General features: G+C 48.3%; 1 protein-coding gene across 4 annotated transcripts in view; it reads left to right on the forward strand.

Moving 5' to 3' along the window:
* The window catches only part of LOC149327504 (uncharacterized), a 114,689-nt gene that overhangs the window by 29,738 nt on the left and 66,301 nt on the right, over positions 1-18,650 (forward strand). For all 4 annotated transcript variants that reach the window (XM_089565051.1, XM_089565052.1, XM_089565053.1 and 1 more), the window contains exons 9-11: positions 904-1,094; positions 3,346-3,610; positions 14,628-14,728. In XM_089565051.1, the coding sequence (XP_089421177.1) occupies positions 904-1,094; positions 3,346-3,610; positions 14,628-14,728 (557 nt within the window). The remainder of the gene's footprint in view (positions 1-903; positions 1,095-3,345; positions 3,611-14,627; positions 14,729-18,650) is intronic.

Below are 18,650 nucleotides of genomic sequence, written 5' to 3' on the forward strand. Positions count from 1 at the left end.
ACAGTTTGCTCCCAAATTGATTTCTTTAATTCCCCCCCCCCCCCCCCCCCCCTCGCCACTGGCTGAAGTGGCTCCATGCCCTAGGCTTCAGTCAGTAGCCAAGAGCGAATGTGGGGCATGGTGTCGCTTTGCCCACTGAGGAAGGGCGGCAGATTCAAAAAATGGCATGGAATCTGTTTGGAATTTGATATAGTATATCATACAGTCGCCAACCGGCTTACAGTTCGGCCGCACCCTCATCACCCTCACCATCAGCCAGACTACGCCCACTGCAGGGCAAAGGCCTCTCCCATGTCTCTCCCATTAACCCTGTCTTTCGCCAGTTGCGGCCACCAAATATCCCCGCAAACTTCTTAATCTCATCCGCCCACCTGGAGGTCTAAAATGGCCGTGTTTCAATGGGGACATCGTTGGGGAATTGAGAAACATATAATATTGAGGAATTTGCTATATGGAGGTTCGTTTCATATAGGTCTAAATATATATGCAAAAATTCAGGGGGGAGGGGGGGGCACTTTGTTGGCCTAAAGTGCGGTGAGGCGAAAGCCTTTAGCACAGTATTTATGCTTGTGTCATTGAAATGTGGTTAGCGTGTTCTGTCGCCTTCTCTTGTCGTGTGTGTGTGTGAATTTCGCTAGTCAGTATGTGTGAGACCGACTACCAGCTAGCCCCACTTAAAGCATTAGCAGTTCATAGATCCCTGGGCGTTCTTGTACCACTCCTGGTGCAGCGGTTCAGTGATGTGCCACTGCCCTGGCAGGTGGATACAGCCATCATTGTGGAACCGGGGTTGCTCTACCCGAGCAGCCTCTTGCGGCTAATCATTGCTTCGACTGCCTCGTTGGCCGTGTTCGGTTGTGGTGCACCCCCTTCGGTGCACTGATGGGTGTGGTGGTGGCCCAGTGTGCGCAGGGATCCCCCCCTCCAGGAGGGTGGCCGGCTGGACGCCTGGGTGGTGCCCCTGATGCTGTACGAGCCCCCCGACCCCACCCGGCGGCCCATGTATGACAAGGCCAGCGTCTACCGGGGGGCCACCGAGTTCCAGTTTGAGGAGCTGCGGGTGGCTGTCATGCATGCACGGCAACGCCGGCTAGGTGTGTTGTGTCCCCGTTTCTCACCACAGTAGTGGAGCCTCCTTTGTTGCTGCACCTGCTCTCTCAGTGCGTGAACGGAGCATGACAGCACCTAGTTCCCGCCACTGGGCAGGGGCACAGCTATTTGTTTAGTACTTATTCCAAGGCACTCTCGGGTCCAGTAGGCATTGAAGAGGGGATCGGCTACAGCAGAATACAAAGAAAAGCTGGGGTGGGGGGGGGAGCCCTTTTAATCACAATCTCAAAGGAGAAAATTTGACAGCATTTAGGTTGTCTGCTGTGTTGTCTACAATGAGTGTCTAATGTTGTTCTTGTGATTTTCCTGCCAAACCTTTAGTTGGAACTGGTTCCATTGCCCATATATGGAATGCTTGAGTCATCACTTTCCAGAGTGTTCCATTACCTTCTATTGGATGATTGAATGGGATCACAGTGGAGACCACTTATAACGTAACCGCTTATAGTGCGGGACCGGATGTAATGTGGTTTTTGTCGGCCACCGGTCTGCCTCTGATAGAGCTCAATGGAAAGTCATACCGCTTATTATGCGGTTGCGCAAAGCGAAATACCGGTTAGAGTGCGGTTTTGAAATCCGCTCGGTGACGGCACGGAACAGCAAGTGCGCTTTTCTGCGCGGCACAGCACATCGCATCACGTGTTAAAGGGCGCAACACAAGTGCAAGCTCCGTGTGTGCGCGTTCGCTTCCTCCCTCAGCCTCCACGGTCTTGTGCAAGATTACATAACAAGTAGCTGTTCTTTTCCCTTCTTGTGCTTTCCTCCTTTCCATGCATCTGGGCGACTCTCACCATGTCCCCCTTTCCTTCACTTGCACTCACTTCGCTCTTTTCGTAAAAGAGTACTAAGCAGAAACGCTCGTTGTGGTTGTGTCTTTGTTCTTTGTCTGCAATAATTTCAGCGCATTGTTATCAATTCAGAGCGGTCAAACTGGCTAACAACCAGCCTTTGCACCTGTGGTAGTTGGCGTGATTGCAGCGGCTATCGCGACCACTTTTGCAGAACTGGGCATGCGCCGATCAGTGCATATGCAGTATCGTGGTGGCAGTCGCGGTAATTTTCAGGCTTGCACTACATGCCGGTATGCAAAAACTAGTATAAGTGTGCAGTGGTCTTAGTGGGTTGCTTTTTGTTCAGTGAATACAAAAACGTTTGTGAAAGCGAAGCTCCCCATGTAGCGAGTATTTTGACCTGGAAAGGATAATGTTTTGGTTATAGTGCGCTACCGCTTATAGTGCAGACTTTCGCAGTCCCTGTGACCTACGCTATGAGCGGTCTACACTGTACTAATTTGAGCCACTAATTCACTTTCAAGGGTGGCCCTACTTTCAAAATTTTGAGGGCCCCTTGGAATTCTTCAGGGCGGGCCAACTTCCAAATTTTGGGGGTCCTCAGGTTTTCCACAAGGTTGGTTCAGGTTTCGTCTGCCACTGTGTGTGCATGTTGCGATAATGTCACAAGCTTGCGGGGCCTCTCTCAGTCGGCGGAATTTCGTGACAGAGAAGTCGAAGATGTTTTGTGAGACAACCTAAATGCTGTTGCAGTAAAGATGCACTGAAGAGGAATCTGAACTCGTCTTTTTGCCATGGGAACTCGATCTACATGTTCCGAACATTCTTAGAAACTTTGATTTATTGCCCTGTGCGGCTGATTTCCCTAATTAAATCGGATTAACTTCCGGCTCCCGCCTTTTTTTTTTTTAATTCCCCACAAATGGTGGGAGGAGTCGACCAATGCATGGAGTGCCTTTCAGGGAATCGCGTGGCGAATTTGCTTTCGCTTTTATTTTGTTTCTTGTAGGTTTCCGTGAATAAATAGGTCCAGTCAGAGAGTACATAGCTGCAAATTAGGCCCACTGAAATAAAAATGCGCGTGGATTCTTTGCTTTCCGATCACCACGTATCACTCCGCCGACGGCACAATGGCTAGCTGGCACAGGACTGGTTGAAAGGTGGGTTGACTCCTCCCACCGTTTGCAGGGAATAAAAAAAAAAAAAAGGCGGGAGCCTGACGTTAATTGGATTTAAATAAGGGAAATTGGCCACACGGCAATAAGTCGAAGTTCTAAGAATGCTGGGAACGTGTACATGGAGTTCCAGCGGTAAAAATACGAGTTGAGATTCCTCTTCAGTGGACCTTTAAAATGCAGTGAGCGCAATGGTATAGAAAAAAACATTGCCCTAACTCCATTGGGGCTGGTTAGTGGGCTGAAAACGTGTGACCCCCTCGTTTCAGCGGAGGAGCGTCTGAAGCGGGAGCGGGAGCGAGCGGATCTGCTGGAGCTGGAGCAGCTGGCGGAGGTGGAGCGCCTGCGGGCTTTGCGGTGTGAGCGGGAGCTGGCCAGGATGCGCCGGGAAGAAGAGGAGCAGGCTCTTCCAGCGGGTGGCAGCGGCAGCGGCAGCCAGGAGTCCTCCTCCTCCCAGATTGAGCGGCTCCAGGGCGAGGTGCTGCGGCTGCACAAGGAGCTGCAGGAGATGCGGGCACTCCTCGCCAGCACCAGGTGGGGGGGCTGTGTGCGGGCTCTGCTTGTCTGGGGATCCCCACCACACAACCTGCCACAGGGGCTCTTAACTGGGCTTGTTGGGTACTGGATTCAGTCTGACTAACTGGTACGAAAAAGAAAGACACTGACAGTGGAGGTGCGAAAGCAGACACATGCTAGGCTATCGTATTTACACGATTTTACATCGAACTCCCCCTCCCATACCGCATTTCAGGAAAAAAAAATTTGGAGAACTCTTAAGCTTCGCCTGTAAGAGTAGAACGTGACAGTGCTATCGGGCCACTTCTTATCAGGAGACATACCTGCCAAATTTTACAATTTTATTGTAAAGTGCCTAATTTTCAGCGTTTTTTTACGAGTATCGTAATGTCCGCTTTATTTTTACGATTTTTGTTTATTTTTGTCGTTCAGCAGCTGCACATCGTACATTCCGCGCACTTACCACAATGGTGCCGCCCGCGAGCGCGGCAGACGACGATGCTCTGTACTCCCTAGTCGTCGCTAGGCCTAACTTGTTTCGTATCGAAGCCACAGTGGACGGCAGTTTTGAATTGACCAACGCTATAATGAATGGTCTACTTATGGTGCTGCCTTACTCACAACCTCATTGTTTCATATTAAAAGAAATATATACGATCGATTTCAGCTACGCCTTAGCAGCGGAACTGGCGTGCAAGCAGATCGAGTAAACCGCGCTGCAACGGCGGCAGCTGCTACGCGGCTGTGAACGTGAAACTAGCTTGTATTGCAGTTTTTACTCCGACCAGCAACTCGGTACAGGTCAGTGATCCTCAAGGAGGATTCATTTTTGACATTCCTGTACCCAGGGCTTATTATTTACGAGAACAAGAAAGTTTAGCCGGATCACCACGTCACTTCATTGCACCGCAACCCAGGGCGAGACTTGCGACAACGGCGAACCGTGATTCGAGATAACCGCAGTTAAGTTTGGTACCCGCTGTTAAGCATAACTGCGTTTAGACTGCCCGTGTGACCGCAGGTCAACCAACAGGCGGCCGCCACTGCAATGCTGAGAGAGCAAGATGTCATCTGCACGTGCCATCTGTCAGACAGATTGCAAGTACAATCCTCGTTGGCTAGACTCGACATTGTCGACAAATTGCAGCAGCAAGTTCGGGTTGCTATCATTACGCGGGGAATAAAAAAAATTGAATTTTACCAACAAAATTCAGGGGTGCGATCATTACGCGAGGAAATACGGTAACAGACAGTTGGCCTAGTGAGGTCAACCACCGCTAGGCGTTCGTTACATGGAGGTCTCAAGTTACACGCGCTTCAATGGGGTTGGCATTGGGAAATTGGAAAACTTTGTTATATCGAGGAATTCGCTATATGTTGGTTCGTTACATCCAGGTTTAACTGAACGACAAAATCCTCTAATCTAAGCCCACCTATAAACTTTCATATCATGTTTTCAAAAAAAAAAATTTTCGGCCTTGATTCGGACAAATATGCTGAGTAGCGACAAGTTCCTGTTCGCCCAGCCTCCTTTCTTGCGTGGCCCGCATTGTCCGCCATGCTCTTTCCTAATGCGCTTGGGCGATGGGGCTTCATGCATATGAGCAGTGCCCTGGGAGACCTTGCAGAGTGATGTCATGGAAGGTGAAAATTCTGCTAAATGAGCTAGGCACAGAAAAGAAGGGAAAAATTCCGCTATTGCACTCAGTATATGTGATGTTTTGGTGCAATGGTCAGGTGGTGAAAGTGCACGCAGCAGTTTCTGGCGCGCTGTATCCCATGTACACTGCTGTTGAAGCTATTTTCAGTGTCGTAGCTGCACGAAACGCTTCTGAATGGCAAGTAGCCTCGTGCGGCAAAGTAGTGGGCATTTGTAGCCACACAGGCTACATGTCTTAACAGTAAGCACAGAAAACAGGATGAGGGAAGAGACTACACAAGCTCTGCTAACAGCTGGAGGTTTATTGCAAGCAAAGCAATAAAAAGGAAGTGTTGAAAACACATTTCAAAAACAAAGGTGAAGATATCGGAACCAAATGCAGTTTGACTTCAGGTTGCTGTCATCTTGGCAGAGGACCGACATCCAGTCGCAACAAGGAATTTATGACAACTTTCCAGTCATAAGGGGTGTAGGACCAACGAACATAAAAAAAAAGAATGCTATCAAGTTATACGATTACCGTATTTACTCGCATAATAGGCGCACTTCTTTTCCAGAAAATCCGGCTCAAAGTTCGGGGTGCGCCTATTACGCGGGGTAAAATTTCCGGAAATTTTTCTACTCGCAAAATTGAACACACCGCGTAAACGCACTCATGTACGGGCCGCACCCCGTTTTCGCGAAGAAAATGTTAAAAAAAACAAAAGATCCGTGTAAGGGCCGCACCGAAACTTTCCACGACACACGCGGGAATAGCCTTCGGAATGCACGCGCCGAGGCCTCCGCGATCGGCTCCGGCTGCGCGCAACGGGCGCTTGGTCGCGGAGGCCACACACGCGCGCAGGAGCTTCCAGACGCCACCCACGGAGGGCGCCCAAGGCCAAGCTCATCATCATCATCGTTTTCCTCCGCCGCGAGCTTTCGCTATCTATATCGCCATCAGCATCTCCAGCTCGTTTTTTTTGTTTTGTTGTTGCTTTCAAGTGCCCGGATTTGCTGTAGCGCAATAGTTATCGTGGTTTATGGCTTTGCCGCGGAGCGTTGATGTTTTAGCTCGACGGCCAAGCACCTTAACAGCTAGACGGCTGGGAGTTTGCTCTCGAACGCGGCAAGCGTGCGGCAGGTCGGAAAATACGATGTGGCCGAGAAGTGCGGCAGTTGCGACTGCGGCGTCCCTAAATTTTCGTACGCGACTCCAAGTGCCGAGGTTTTCGTGGGCCTAAGTCGGGAACGTTTCCGGCTGGAGATGAAGGTTTCCAAACAGACGTTTAAAGTGAGCATCCCTGAAAACTGTGTGCGGCTGTTCTACGCGATGTCGTTGTACATGCTGTGGGTCCGCAGCAGCTGCGACGGCAGCAGCACTAGTAGGGACTAGTAGTCAGTTCAGCAAAAACTTTGTTAAAATAAAGATTGGGAAGCGGGGGGTGGCGAGACGTCGGCTTGCAATCGTGTAAATACAGTATTGATCACAGTGCCAAGTTCGGGGTGCGCCTATTATGCGCGGAAATAAAAAAATCTGATTTTTCGCGCCCTAACTAGGGGTGCGCCTATTATGCGAGTGCGCCTATTACGCGAGTAAATACAGTATAATGGTTTGACAAACCTGCCCTCAATAGTGACCGGTGCTTATTATAAGCTTTTTTTGCAGTGAGGACACATAAGGATGGTGGCCGTTAGGGTCGTCGTCTCACAACGAGGCACACGGCAGCAAAACCGTGAATAACGAGCTTGCTAGGTTATGCAAACAAGTCAACAGTTCTTATTACAAAAATGCTGCCCAAAGAAACAGGAAACTCGTGAACGATGCCAGGAGGGTGTAGTGTGTGACATTCCGCCCTCGTGCGATGCATTTCATGCAAGTCACCCCTTTTGTTTTCCAATAGGCTTAGTTGCAGCGCGAACAGAAATGTGTACGAAAGAACACACAACGAAAAAGGCACGTAAAAAAAAACCTCTTCTGTTTGAACCACAACACAACGACAGGGCGCACAACTACTTAATAGAATTAACGACGCCCTGCCGAGTTTCTAAAGGTCCAGAAGGTAAACTCTGGCTCAAAAAGGTTGCTTACACTAATGACTATGCAACTAATTAAATGCATGACAAGTAGTTCTTTTAGAAGGAAGGTAGATGTGTTTTTCAGGACCAGCATAGTAACTATCAGCCCTCTTTCACCGGAAGCATTAAGTTAACCATGAACAGCGTTTTAGTAATTGCCACTATGTTGTTTTTGCAGACATGCACATTGCGAGAAACGTTCAGAACACAAGCACAAAAATATCAGAGAGCAGCACCCGCCAGCTAGATTGTAAACAAACCTTTGACTGCCTGATATTAGCATAACTGGGGTGAGAAATAAACAAAAAACCAGCAAATATGAGTCAGTCTCAGTTGTCGTTTCTTACAGAGGAAAGCAAAAAATAACTCGCAAGTTTCACATTTCCCAATGCAACACATGGCATGAATATCTAGCGGAGCACATAGGGGAACATAGTGGATGCTGTCGCATCTCAATACGCATGTTGAAAAATATCCCAGGGTGATCTCGAAGCCACCAGCACTACACATAATCCAGGTACACTAACAGGGTATGCAATTCACACCCTGCTAAGTAGTCTATAAAGGAGAGTTGGAATCTGGGTTAGTTGGTACATATTTATGAAAAAACCAGCCAAAAAGATGGGGACAAAGGAGAGACTAGGCACACACAGCGACTGAGACTAGCAACTGTGCTTCATTGAAAAACAAGCAGTCTCCCAGGAAACCTAACAGAGCATGCGCAGCTCAACAGCAACGCAAAAAACCAGCACAAAAGACCGCGATGCTTGCGAGATAGTCAGGCTGCAGAGTCAATGGGACAGGTAACCTATTTCCTTCTGCATCAGCGTGATAGACGCCGTGCTATCTCCTTGATTACTTATGTGAAATGCTTCGAGGATTTCACGCTCAACCTTACCCTTGCCTCTACTGAGAAAAGTACCCTTGCCTCTACCGAGAAATCCTCCAAGCATATCTCATAAGTAATCAAGGAGATAACTATATTAGCACGGCGTCTATCAGGCTGATGCAGAAGGAAATAGGTTACCTGTCCTGTTCACACTACAGCCTGACTATCTCGCGAGCATCGCGGTCTTTTGTGTTTGTTTTTACCGTTGAGCTGCGCATGCTCTGTTAGGTTTCCTGGGAGACTGACTGTTTTTCAATAAAGCACAGTTGTTACTACAGTCATTGTGTGTGCCTCGTCTCTCCTTTGTCCCCGTCTTTCTGGCTGGCTTTTTCATAAAGAGTCCCTAAACTTTGTTTCCAGCATTCCTGGTGAGTTACGCGGCTGAGGCCAGCCGAGGCCAGTGGGCAGACACCAGCGCAGGCTGTCTCAATCTTTTGACTATCGAGTTCTTGTACTGCGTGGATATTGGTTGCCTGGATGGTGAGGTGCTTGTGTCCTTTACCAGAGAGGTGGGCAATGCACCAGAGCACATACAGTCGAACCCGGATATATCGAATTCAAAGGGGATTGGAAAATAGTTTGATATAGCGAAAATTCAATATACAGATACAGGCTTAAACTGCACTCTCCCGATCGTAACAAATCGTGGCTTACCGTTAGGAACACCCGCGAATCACATAGTATGGGCACGCAATGTGAAAGTGCTTTATTTCGCGGAAAAAAAGTCACTCGTTTTGGGCTGCCTTTTCCTCTGGGAAACGAAGTTCAAAACACTGGTCTCGATCTTCTCGAGACTGTCCAGGTGCGAGAGCCCAGTGCCTTTCATTTCGCCGCAACAGCGCCGAATCAGGCTGAACGCTGACACCAGTTCAGTGGCTGTGCACGGACGCGTTTCTTCGACAACACAGTTGCCCTCGTCGTCGCTGGAATCGGCGTCTAGAACGCCAGCTATTCCGGCCACAATGTCCTCATCAGCGAGGTCGGCTACCGCTTGAACTTCGCTGTTAGCGTTATCAACAGTCACTTCGGATGGAATGGCGCCGGGAAAATTGGACAAGTCGCGAAAGGCGTCGTCCAAGCACTCATCTTCATCTAAATCTTCCGGGCATTCATCTCCGGCCACTTCAAGGCCTGCCTTGCCAAAACAGTTGGCTACTGTGGCCTGATTCACGTCGCGCGTTGAAACACAGGCACACACAAGAAAAACACGCGAGGCGCAGATGGAGCGGTCCGAGCGAAGCCTACGCGAGCGGCAGTCAACGCGGCTGCGAAGGAACGACAGAGGGAAACGAAAGAGGAGGGAGAAAGATCAACGCTCTGGGCTTTGTTTTTTTTTTTTTTAGCTCTCTTCTCCCCAGACCCACGAGCGACCGTTTTCTCTCTCTCCCTTTCCCCAGGAAGCGTGGCTTGGAAATGTCGCCGCGCTTCTCCATGCCGCGCACTCTTCGCTGAGCTCCAATGACCTTGACCAAGCACACGCCGGCGGTGCGGGAGGAGGGGGAAAGCTCGCGCCGGTGGGGCGCAAAAACGGGGAACAACAACAAAAAAAAAGGCCCTGCGCCTGCTGACTGACTGCGGAAATGTTTTCCGCTGAGGCGGCTGAGGACCGGACAGGGATATCTTTGGGGAAAGCGCACCTTCCAGGGGCGCGGCGTGGCGTTCGATATATCCAATGTCCGGCGAAAACGGAATTCGATATACAACGCTACTGTCCTATACTTTTACATAGTACAGTCGACGACCGATTTTTCGGACTCTCTAGGGACCGCGAAAACGACCGAAAAATCGGGCAGTCCGGAAAATCAAATTTCACCGAAAAAATCACGAACTTATTACCACTATGCCGGAGAAAGCGGCCAGTTGTATTGCACACATTCTAAAGCTCCTCATGACTATATTTCGCCGCGCGAAATACCGTATAAACGCGTACCGTATTTACACGATTGTAAGTCGACTCGAATGTAAGTCGACCCCCCAAATCACAATTGTAAAAAAAAAAAAAACTTGAGGTCATTTAAACTTGGCCTTTATTAGTAGAACTAGAACGCGACAGTACTATCATGTGGCCTCCGCTGATCACCAGCCGCTATCGGCTGCCGCACGCGGGAGTGCCCGTGGGCACATTCCAAAACAATGTCTTAGTCACTGGGCTACTCGTCCACACTTGCGCCATCGTCCTCGCTAGTGCTGCCGTCGTCATGTCGTCATCGCTGCTGCAGTCCCACAGCTCGTCGTTCTAACATCGTCATGCAGTGAAATCCTGCACTTCGCAAAAAGCCACATCATGACATCGCGAGGAACAGCTGAAAATTTTGCCTCGTTGTAGCTGCCACTCCTGTATCACTCAGTGCGAAGGTCGAACTTGCGGCCCGGCGCGCAGTTCGTTTCTTCGGCATAAAGAATGACAGACATCTTGAATGTAGCCGCGAATGAGCGCCGGTCGCTTATCAGACCTGGAGCACAAATGACGAATGACGAAGCACTACATTAAAAACTTGTGAAGCGCGGCCGGCAGTAGTCGAATGCGTCAGAGCCAGAGAGAAATTACGCGCGAGTGGCGTCGGCTCTTCCGTCGGCTACCGACACTCCCTGGTGCCGCTGCGGTTCGGAGGGGGGTGCCGCCATGATTGGAACAGCAGCCCTTCCATCAACTACCGACGCTCCCTTCGGCGCCGAGTGCGCGGTTGAAAGTAAAAAAAAAAAAAAAAAGAGTAGACCGCGAAGGCGTTATCGGGCCGCCGCCGCTTATCAGCATAAGCAATCTGCGGCCACGTGTGGGGAGCGGGTTGGTGCTGGTTTGCTGCTTATCGACAGCCACCATCAGCGGGCCGCCTCGCGCGGGGGCGGGGATGCCGGTTCTGCGCGTTGACATATAGCTGCTCAAGGCAAGAACGATGCGACGGAGCCGCGCAGCAAAAAATGCAACCACGCTTGTCTCGTTTGTCTCGCCTTTATTTATAGTGTTATGCTTTGGTTTCGATTGTAAGTCGACCCCCCCACTTCGGATTTTCAAATTTTGAAAAATGGGTCGACTTACAATCGTGTAAATACGGTATAAGGGCCGCACTTTTTGTTCCCAGATTCGAGGGCCAATTTTCGGGGTGCGGCCCATACACGCGATATGCGAAAAAAAAAAATTTTTAAGTAAAAACACACCAACCAGAGAATGAGCGACATTTATTCTACGTTCAATCGTCACTCGCGAAGTATTTAGACTCCTGAGCTGCACGCTCATGCCAAAAGAAGCCGCGCAGCATGTCCGCTGTCAACGCGTAGCCGTTGTTCCGAAATTCCATCACATAGAGGAGCAGCTCTTCTTCCAGTTCAGGAAACTCGCACGGCTTGACTCGGAAAGCGCGCTTTTTGCAGCTTGTGTTTCTCTTTTGGTTGCACCATCATCGGACGCACTTCTCGGCCACGTCGAATTTCCCGCCCGTCGCACGCTTACCGACCGCGTTCGAGAGCTAACTCCCAGCCGTGTAGCTTAAGGTGCTTGCCCATCGCGCCAAAACTGTGAAGCTCGGCGGCAGCACGCGAAAGCCACTATCACGGCGAACGCGCTAACACGCATGCTAACACGCCACGAAAGGCTGGAGCTGACGATACTGATGCCGATGTGAACAGCGGAAAATCGTGACCGAGAAAAATGTTGATAATGATCACGGCGCCATCCATAGACGGCACTTGGAAGCTCCGGTGCGCGCGCGTGGCCTCCGCGAACGGCGCAGCGCCGGAGCAGATCGCGGCCGCGATAAGATCCGGCGGCGCGCCCGAAGCGCGCTTCGATCGCGGCGGCCACGGCGTGCGTGTAGCGCGTATTCGCGTTCCGTGTTCGGGACTAAAGACTCGGCACAGATGAGTTCCGTGAACTCAGACTACGGTTCAAGTTCGTGCGGCGGAAGACATTCAAGGACAGTACGAATTCGAGAACACGCGAGCGCAATGTGCCGACTCGCGCAGAATTTCAGCGTCTCAAGAGGCTCCCTTTAAGCTTGAATTTCGTTTTGTTTGATCAAGTTTTCGATATCTCCTGCAGTCTGAATTAATGAGGTTCCACTGTACACATTATATGGCGGCTTGGGTGCTGGCGGCGAGTGCGAACGAGGTCCAAAAAATCGAGTGGTCAGTTGCGGTGCGTCCGAAATTTCAAGCACTCTTACACATAGGCTCTATGGGCCATGTCGCGGTGCCGCGAAAAAGTCCGAATAATCAAGCATGTCCGAAAAATCAGGCGTCCGAATTTTCGGTCGTCGACTGTATTTTCAAGGGGGTAATCTGTGTGTTCGATATAGCCAATAATTCGAAATATACGGGTTCGATATATCCGGGTTTGACTGTATTCCACTTCATTTCTCCTCTTTCATAGCCGTTCACTTGCAGACAACACCCCACTCCTTCCCTCGGCAATAATGCCTGATCGCTTGCTGTGAGGAAATTCGAGTTGAAATTTTCACACAGGCGGCCTTCTAAGATGAACTGGACAATTATAAGTCGATGACAATACGCACAGTTTTGGTGGACTACATAAAAAGCTTAAAATATGAGAGCTTGCTTGCATGAAATGTCCAGGAGACTTTGAGCTGGACTGCCTCAGGAAAAACGTGGCAGATGGAAGCAGCTCCCGTAACAGAAGGTGGGCGCCGTCCAGTAGTGCGTGTCTGTGGTGCCGCAAACGTTTTCAGTACTTAGCAAATCTTATCTAGGGGCTTCAGGCCTAATGCGTTCCTCATTGAGCTGCAGCGAAGGCGCTTTGGCATAAGAGGTCTAGGGTTGTTACCTGTTACCTCTGACACACTTAACTTCACATTGAAATGAGCATGCAACTGATTTTCGTCCCTTTGCCAGTGAAGTAAGAAAAGCAGGCCAGCCACGAACTGTCTCGTGCCGACGGCCGTGGGTCTCAAGCACGGAGTCTGAGCCGTTGACAAAACCGTTGGAGGCAGTTGGGTGTGAGATTGCATTGCTATGCACACATGCCTGTGCTTTAACCCCTGCTCCACAAGGAATTTCAGTGTCAGCATTGAAAGTGAAAACTGTTTCAGTCACTGTTCTTGGTGAAACCCAACCACACTGCATATTTTGATGCGCAAAAGAAAGCAAAATATTCAAATAATACCCCTGTCAAGCAGGCAAGTTAAGTGCACTTAAGGAGAGTGTACTTCGCTGTAAGTACACTTCGCCACATCTAAACGATGCAAGTGGAGTGTCACTCGCAGAAGAGTGCACTCCGCTGAGAGTGCGTTCACGGACCACACTTTGCTGGTTGAGTGCGTAGCCTCGACGCCAGCGGTTCCAATGTACAAAATTTATAGTGCATAAAAAGTACTTACAACTTTATTTTACGTGCTTACTGCTTTCAGAAAAAAAGTTCCTTGGTTATAGCTACAAGCGAAGCAACAAAACAAGTAAACCTGATCAGATGCAACATTGCTGCCCGCCGCTATCTTGTTTGTTGTCAAAATTCTGGATAGTCTTGGCTGGTCTTTGCTTTTCTTCTATTTTCATTTTTTTCATCGCTAAAAACTGTTGAACCTCGTTTTATTTGCGCTATCACGTTAACCAATCAAATATTATGAGTCTTTTTTTCTTTTCCATCGTCCTGTTCAGAAATTCTGCTCATTTTCTGTCGCCATTTTTTTTTTACTATGAGTGCACTTTGCTTTCCCGTTTAGCACCGCGTAGCCCAAAGTGTCACTCGGGATGCCGAAGCGCACTCCCCGTAAGTGCACTGAACTTGCCCGCTTGACAGGGGTATAAGACTGCTACTAGCTTGCAAAAGCTTCATTGAAGCGGAACATTGCTCTGAAAATTGCTTGAAATAATTGCATTGCTTTATGGGGTTTGCTGATTGGGAACGTGAATACTTGGTTGTGGTAGTAGTTTCAGTGTAGCAGGATTGATCTGTAGTGTAGTTCCAGTTGTAGTTCTCCGTTGCTTTGCTCCTAGCGTTTAGGCTCGGCGAAGAAGGCAGTGTGCTTGTTCTGTTCTTGTTGCATCCTAATAAAAATGGACTGCTCGTAAATTAAAGCGTTTTTCTTTTTTTTGATGATTCACCTCCGTGCATAAAAGTACTGCAGAGGAGCCACTTTGGCATGAGGCTGCCGCTGCATTTTAACTTGTATCGCGAGCCCCATATTTGATCCGCTTGTGTGTTTACACATGTGCGGCTGGTCACTGAACATATTTATGACTAGTATTTGTAGGAATTTTAAACGTAGTAGTAGCCCAGAAATTGTGCTACCCGTGAACATATTAACGGGGGGAAAAATAGTGTACCTCTATGAGATGTATTTAATACAAGCAGTTTTGAGCGTATGAACCGGGAATGTATCAACGAGGCATTGCTTGTGGAGGTAATTTCGTTTTAGCAGAGTTCACCTGTGGTTCCACTTGATTGTGGAGGGACCGATGTGAACCTGCCTCTGCAGGAGTGGCACCCGAGACTACTCCCGGGTAGCTGACCGCATTGAGAACCTGGAGAGGACCATCATTGCCGCTGAGGAGTCCATGGTGGCTGGCCACGATGCCGGTGAGTGCCTTGCAAGGAGAGGCTTGGCGCAGTCAAAGTGGGAAAACTCGCTCCTGCATTGCCTTTCACTCAATTTGCGCAGATTCACTAATTCATTTCAAAATACTGCAGGACAGTGCTTGGCCCAAGCAGCAGTGGAATACAGTAAAACCTCATTGGTATGTTTAAAAAAAAAAATTGGGGGGAAAAGAACGTACTATCCGGGGAAACGTACGATCCAAACCAAGTAATTTTGAAAAGTGTGACTGCTGCATGAGGTACAAACACATTTACTGACAGTTTCACTTCATCACCATCATCATCAGCCTGACTACGCCCACTGCAGGGCAAAGGCCTCTCCCATGTCTCCCCAATTAACCCTGTCCTTCGCCAGTTGCGGCCACCGTATATCCCTGCAAATTTCTTAATCTCATTCGCCCACCTAACTTTCTGCTGCCCCCTGCTACGATTGCCGTCTCTTGAACAGATCTGAACATATTCTTTTCTATTGCTCGCAGAATTCAATCCATGCTTGCACTATCTTAAGCGCGAAAGGAATTTCATTATGCATCTGGTCCGTCGACAGCGATGATAAAGGTAACCAAAATCTGTTCCTCGTCACTTTGATGGTACTTCGCCCCTTTTTACGTAAATAATGCAGGGAAGCTGCGGCGACGGCTGACTTTCTAGCGTTTCTGCTTTTAAGCTGTGTTAAGCTGTAAACTCTGGGCTTGTCACATACCGTAAAAGCCGGAATATAGGTTGGACCGTAATACAGGTCGACCCCCCCAAACTAACCAAGTCTAAAAATTAAAAAAATCTTTTTCAGTGGCAAACGAAAAGACACCCTTACATTGAAACGAATGCGACTCAACCGGCTGCACAATGGTGACAGTATTTATTTTCATTTAGATGCTGCTCGTATGTAGTACACCCGGCCAATTCTTTAACAGTATCGCGCAACGATCGACCCGCTTGCTTGTCAGCGCCTTGTTAACGGCGCTGAGCGGCGAAGCAAGAGAGATATTCACATGTGTACACATGCGCTTACTCTCGCTTCTTTTGCCGCTCCATGCCGTGGTAAGGTGCTCACAAACACGCGGGTCGATGGTCGTGCGATAGTACTGTTAAAGAATTGGCCGGGTGTAGAGTACAGAGAAGGGAACGAAGTGCGCAAGCGTTACTCCGAGTCATCAGAATCGCCCGAACTCGAGTCGGATGACGGTTGCTTCTCGCTGCCCACGTCCCACAGAGCACCATCCTCTGTGCCGTCTAGCGCGTTGCTTATGCCATCAGCTTCCGCTCATTTTGAAACAAAAGTGAAAAAGCAGCCTTTAATCAAAAATAACGGAAACGCAAATGAGCGATGCCACAAGGATGCCACATCGCGCTGCTGCTGATGGCGATGGTGATGGAGGCAGTTGATTTCAGCCACCCATTGTTGCAAGACTTCCGTAGTTTTTCTGCCAGTGACCGGTATATAAGACGGGGGTCGACTTTTCGGCATGGTTTTCTGGAAAAAAAAGTTTGACCTATATTCCGGTTTTTACGGTACCTTGTTTGTGCAGTGAAGCCTCCTCGCACAGTGGTGCCGCTTATGATGGATGTGACGTGATAGCAGTCGCACCGTGATGGATGCAGGAGGCCCTTGTGATTGGGAACAGTTCTTCTTTTCTTGTGCTCCCAGCAGTGTTCGTGCAGTAAAACATTTATGGAAACATGAAAGAGTCATTTGCCGCGCTGCTGTCATGTCCATATTGGGCAGCCACTGTGCAGTCCTTGGCCAAATAAATTTACAGTGACGCAAGCGGGGTTATTCGGAAATTCAAATTAGCGGATTATTCAAACATATTTTCTGTCCTTTGAAGTTCGAATTAACAAGCTTTTACTGTATTATGTTGTCTGTGAACTTTAAATTTTGGTGGTAAAATTGGCTGCAGACCAAATCGTATTGAGTAGTTCAAATTAGGAGGGTGCATTATTGAAATTTTTTTAATATGAATCTAATACGAATATGAAGAAAAATGGCTTCGAATATTGAATCAAAGATATGTTCACCCTGAAAAAATTATTTCGGGCAATGGTATGTTGGCGAATCCTGTGTGCCAACTTACATTTTTCAAAACTGTGCATGTTCTTTGCAGCTGAAATAAACAAAACCCAAACTTACTCAGCACCGCATAAAGAAACAGGATGTGCACAGAAATGCTTTCTGCTTGATTAGACAGCATAACAGTATGCAACCTGTAATGTGATTGCACAAAATGAAATCCATAAAATGACAAATGATGTCAACTAAAAATGACATGATGGCTCGCTAAGCCTCATTAATTCGGGGTTCAAGCGACCAGAAGAAATGCCTGAATTACTTGCAGGTTGACTTTTAAGTTGCCGCGCACCCTCAAAAAAAAGTTGAACCCTTGTAGGAACCCAATCGCACAAACGCCAAAAAGCCAGTGTCGACTGCGCAGTTTCGGCGTGGTGGAAGAACAATGTGGTCTTAAGGAGGGACACTGGTCTTAGACCTATTTTTCTTATTTTTAGTCCAATCTTAATGAAACTGCACCACCTTGCTCAGTTTTTTATGCTGATTTCAACAATGAAGTTACCTTTCTGATAAATTAGTCAGTTAATGAATTTTGATTAGCCACTCATTAGTACCTCGGTGCAAAAAAAAACTGCTCAATAAAAAATCATTTCTAATCCATAGCTGCATAGTATGGTAAGTAAAGAGCGCAATGATCAAAACCATTCTTCTACCCTCATTAGTAATTTCACAACACTTGGAATATCAATGTTCAAGGTGTGAATGTAATGCACTTTGTGAAGTTGTAAATTTTTGAAGTGTGATTGAACAAATCTGCTTCAATTATTGCACACATTTTGCCTTCAGCTTCCCTTACCAAACAATATGACATCTCTATTTGTTCTAGATGTTGAGATATCGACATACTAAGACAGCCGTGTGTCCAAAATTTCCATGCCATGGAATTGTGTATTCCTGCATAAATTCACCCCACACGATGATCTGAATTTAATGTGATGGCCAAAATGCTGATTTTTTGAAGGAAAAAATTGGTACAGTTGGAAAATAATAGCTGTAGATTCGACAAATGTCGTGTCATAGATTCCCAAACTTGCAACTGAACAGTGCCAGAGCTGCTGTTGCGGTAGCAAGGTGGTAATGTTTGCACGAGAAGCGTGCCTGCGGTTGCCTACTTCTGCTGTCTCCTTGGCGTAGTGTGTCGTGTTTGTGCCATCTCAGACCCAATTGATTGATCTAGCCAAGTACCTCTGGTCAAGCATCCGTTGCATATAGCTTTATGCAGTCTGACTCAGTATATTGAACGCCTCACGAGTGCGACACATTGTGCACCATGCCTTGGCACCCAACACCTTGTACGCAGTCCTACACTTGCGCCCTCCTGTGGTAATTCTCACTATACTCCGTTTCATACATAGCAGGCAACGCTGCAGAGGTTGCTGAAGTAGTGCGTCCGGGAAACCATACTACTCCGCCACATATCATTCGTTCTTCTCGAAACTCCGGTCATTGTTTGGACGAATACAAAGAGCGGTATAAAACATGCGGTAGCATTGAAAATCACTGTTGAAGCTGTCAGGTGCTCAGTGTTTGGGCTCTCTGACCATAATTTTCAGTGTGTGAACTACTTTTTGGGCGCGGATTGAATAGGAGCAGTTCGCCCTACCAACCGTGTATCATACTGCTGCGTGTACTTTTAGAGTCTCGAAATCTCGATGAGTCGCAGGACGAAAGTGTGGCAAGAGGCAAGACGGAGTCCAGGATGGGCCAGTCATGGCACTTGAGATTTGTCGCTACGAAATATGCTTGAGTTCGCTTTGATTGCACGGTGGACTCAGCCGGTGCGAACAGGTGCCCTAACTTTAGCAGCGTTTCCTGCTATGTGTGAAATGGAGTGTA

This window comes from Amblyomma mixtum, chromosome 10 (genome assembly GCF_055824585.1).
Source record: "Amblyomma mixtum isolate Tamu chromosome 10, ASM5582458v1, whole genome shotgun sequence".
NCBI classification, from domain to species: domain Eukaryota; kingdom Metazoa; phylum Arthropoda; class Arachnida; order Ixodida; family Ixodidae; genus Amblyomma; species Amblyomma mixtum.